This window comes from Bombyx mandarina, chromosome 18 (assembly GCF_030267445.1).
Source record: "Bombyx mandarina strain Sakado chromosome 18, ASM3026744v2".
Lineage (NCBI taxonomy): Eukaryota > Metazoa > Arthropoda > Insecta > Lepidoptera > Bombycidae > Bombyx > Bombyx mandarina.
Genome location: NC_143224.1, coordinates 6,752,270 through 6,754,451, shown reverse-complemented (window position 1 = coordinate 6,754,451; position 2,182 = coordinate 6,752,270). Strand labels below are relative to the sequence as shown.

Sequence of the window (2,182 nt, the reverse complement as noted above, 5' to 3'; positions counted from 1 at the left end):
CTCGCACACGCCTGTCTCGATTGACTAAGTTTATGTTGAATGTTTAGTGTGTATAGTTTTACGTCTCCTTCTTTGCCTGGACTTTTTCTTACTGTTTGCTGTGAACTATTCAACTGTGCTTGTGCTTGTCGCTTTTCTCCTTCTGATCGTTTTTATGTAATAAATTGCTGTGTGTGTGAAATTGGACATAATCATTCCGGTAACGGATCTAAACCCCATATTGTCTGAACCAAGACTCACGCAGAAGACCCCATAACTGGTGACCCCGAGAAGAACATTCTAGCAAAATGAGCAGTGAAGATAGTGACACAACTCTTTCGCAAACTACCCCACACAAAAAAATATCGAAAAATGAAGTACCTATTTCCGTTGATCCATCCGGTAATCCAGCGGAACTTTTTCGGGTTGGTGTACGGATACCGCCTTTCTGGCCGGAAAAACCATTAATATGGTTTTGTCAAATAGAAGGCCAATTTACCATGGCAAGAATAACTGACGATTTAACTAAATTTTACTACGTGCTTTCAAACTTGGACAGACAGTACGCGGTTGAAGTGGAAGACGTCATCACCTCACCACCGGCTACAAAAAAATATGAGTACCTCAAAAGCGAACTGATTAAGCGGCTCTCCGTGTCTAAAGAGAAAAAGATAAAACAGCTTTTACAATCAGAAGAGTTAGGTGACCGTAAGCCTTCACAATTCTTACGACATCTACGACAACTAGCTGGACCTACAATACCAGACGATTTTCTGCGGTCCATATGGATAAGCCGTCTACCAGACAACCTACAAACTATCATCGCGTCTCAGATGACTTTGTCTCTCATTGAACTGGCAGATCTGGCTGACAGAGTCCATGACATCGCACCTAGTGCACCTCAGGTGGCAGCAACATCTTCAAGAGAAGACTCGGCACTGGAAATCATGGCTCGACAAATAACCGAACTAACAAAACAAGTCAGCGCCCTAACGATGGAAGTGCACACCCGGTCCCGTTCTCGCAATCGTCAGCAGCTCCACGATCGTAGGCGAACCCCTACGAGAAGATCCCAGTCCAACTATAAGCGGTTCCCCCTTTGTTGGTACCACTTCAAATTTGGTCAACAAGCAAAGACATGTATCCAGCCCTGTGATTACACACCATCGGAAAACATTCGGGGCAGTCGATAATGGCGACTGAAGATTGCCCATTAAACACCGGTCGCCTCTTCGTGACGGATAGAAGATCACATCTTCAGTTTCTGGTCGACACCGGAAGTGATGTTTGCGTCTTTCCTCGCTCTGCGCTTCGTCAACGACGGGAAAAGACAGAATACGAGCTATGCGCGGCCAATGGTTCTACGATTAACACGTACGGGTACATTGAACTTAATCTCAACCTAGGCTTGCGTAGAAATTTTGTGTGGCGTTTTACAGTAGCTGATGTAACTAAAGCTATCATTGGAGTAGATTTTCTGTCTCATTTTAACCTTATCGTAGACATACGCAATAAGCTTTTAATTGATTCTAGTACCAAATTGTCAACCGTAGCTGCTTCTGCTGTAACTGATAGTTTAATATCTAGTGTAAAGGTCGTAACCGGCAATTCTAAATATCATATTTTGCTTTCTAAGTTTCCAGAGCTAACACGACCGGCAGGCATATACCATACACCAAAACACAACACAGTTCATCATATCCGCACCACACCAGGCCCCCCGGTTGCTTGTACTCCTCGAAGACTGGCACCTGAAAAATTGAAGATTGCAAGATCAGAATTCGAAGCAATGTTGGCTAACGGCACCACGCGACCCTCTGAGAGTCCCTGGTCCGCACCACTACACCTCGCTGCTAAAAAGGAGAACGGTTGGCGACCATGTGGCGACTACCGTATGCTAAACGCTCGCACGATACCAGATAAGTATCCAATTCGCCATATCCAAGACTTTGCGCATAGCCTATCTGGCTGTCGTGTATTTTCCACCATTGACCTGGTTAAAGCTTTTAATCAAATACCGGTTTTTGAAGACGATATACCAAAAACAGCGATAACAACCCTGTTTGGACTCTTTGAATTTCCGTACATGACGTTTGGGTTGCGAAACGCAAGTCAAACTTTTCAGAGGTTTGTCGATGAGATGACACGTGGCTTAGATTTCTGCTTCCCTTATATCGATGATTTTCTCATATTTTCCAGTAAT

General features: G+C 44.2%; 1 protein-coding gene across 1 annotated transcript; it reads left to right on the top strand.

Annotated features, from left to right (window-relative positions):
- The first annotated feature begins 479 nt into the window (after positions 1–479).
- LOC149500983 (uncharacterized) lies at positions 480–1,734 on the top strand. The gene is made up of 2 exons (XM_089734955.1): positions 480–1,026; positions 1,616–1,734. Exons 1-2 carry the CDS (start codon positions 480–482, stop codon positions 1,732–1,734), a joined length of 666 nt encoding a protein of 221 aa, XP_089591081.1.
- Positions 1,735–2,182: the final 448 nt, after the last annotated feature.

Excerpts from the sequence above, each read along its gene's own strand:
- LOC149500983 (XM_089734955.1), top strand. The coding sequence starts at position 480 with ATGGCAAGAATAACTGACGATTTAACTAAATTTTACTACGTGCTTTCA. Across the intron at positions 1,027-1,615 it reads TCGTCAGCAGCTCCACGATC|TTTCCAGAGCTAACACGACC; the intron begins GTAGGCGAACCC and ends TTGCTTTCTAAG.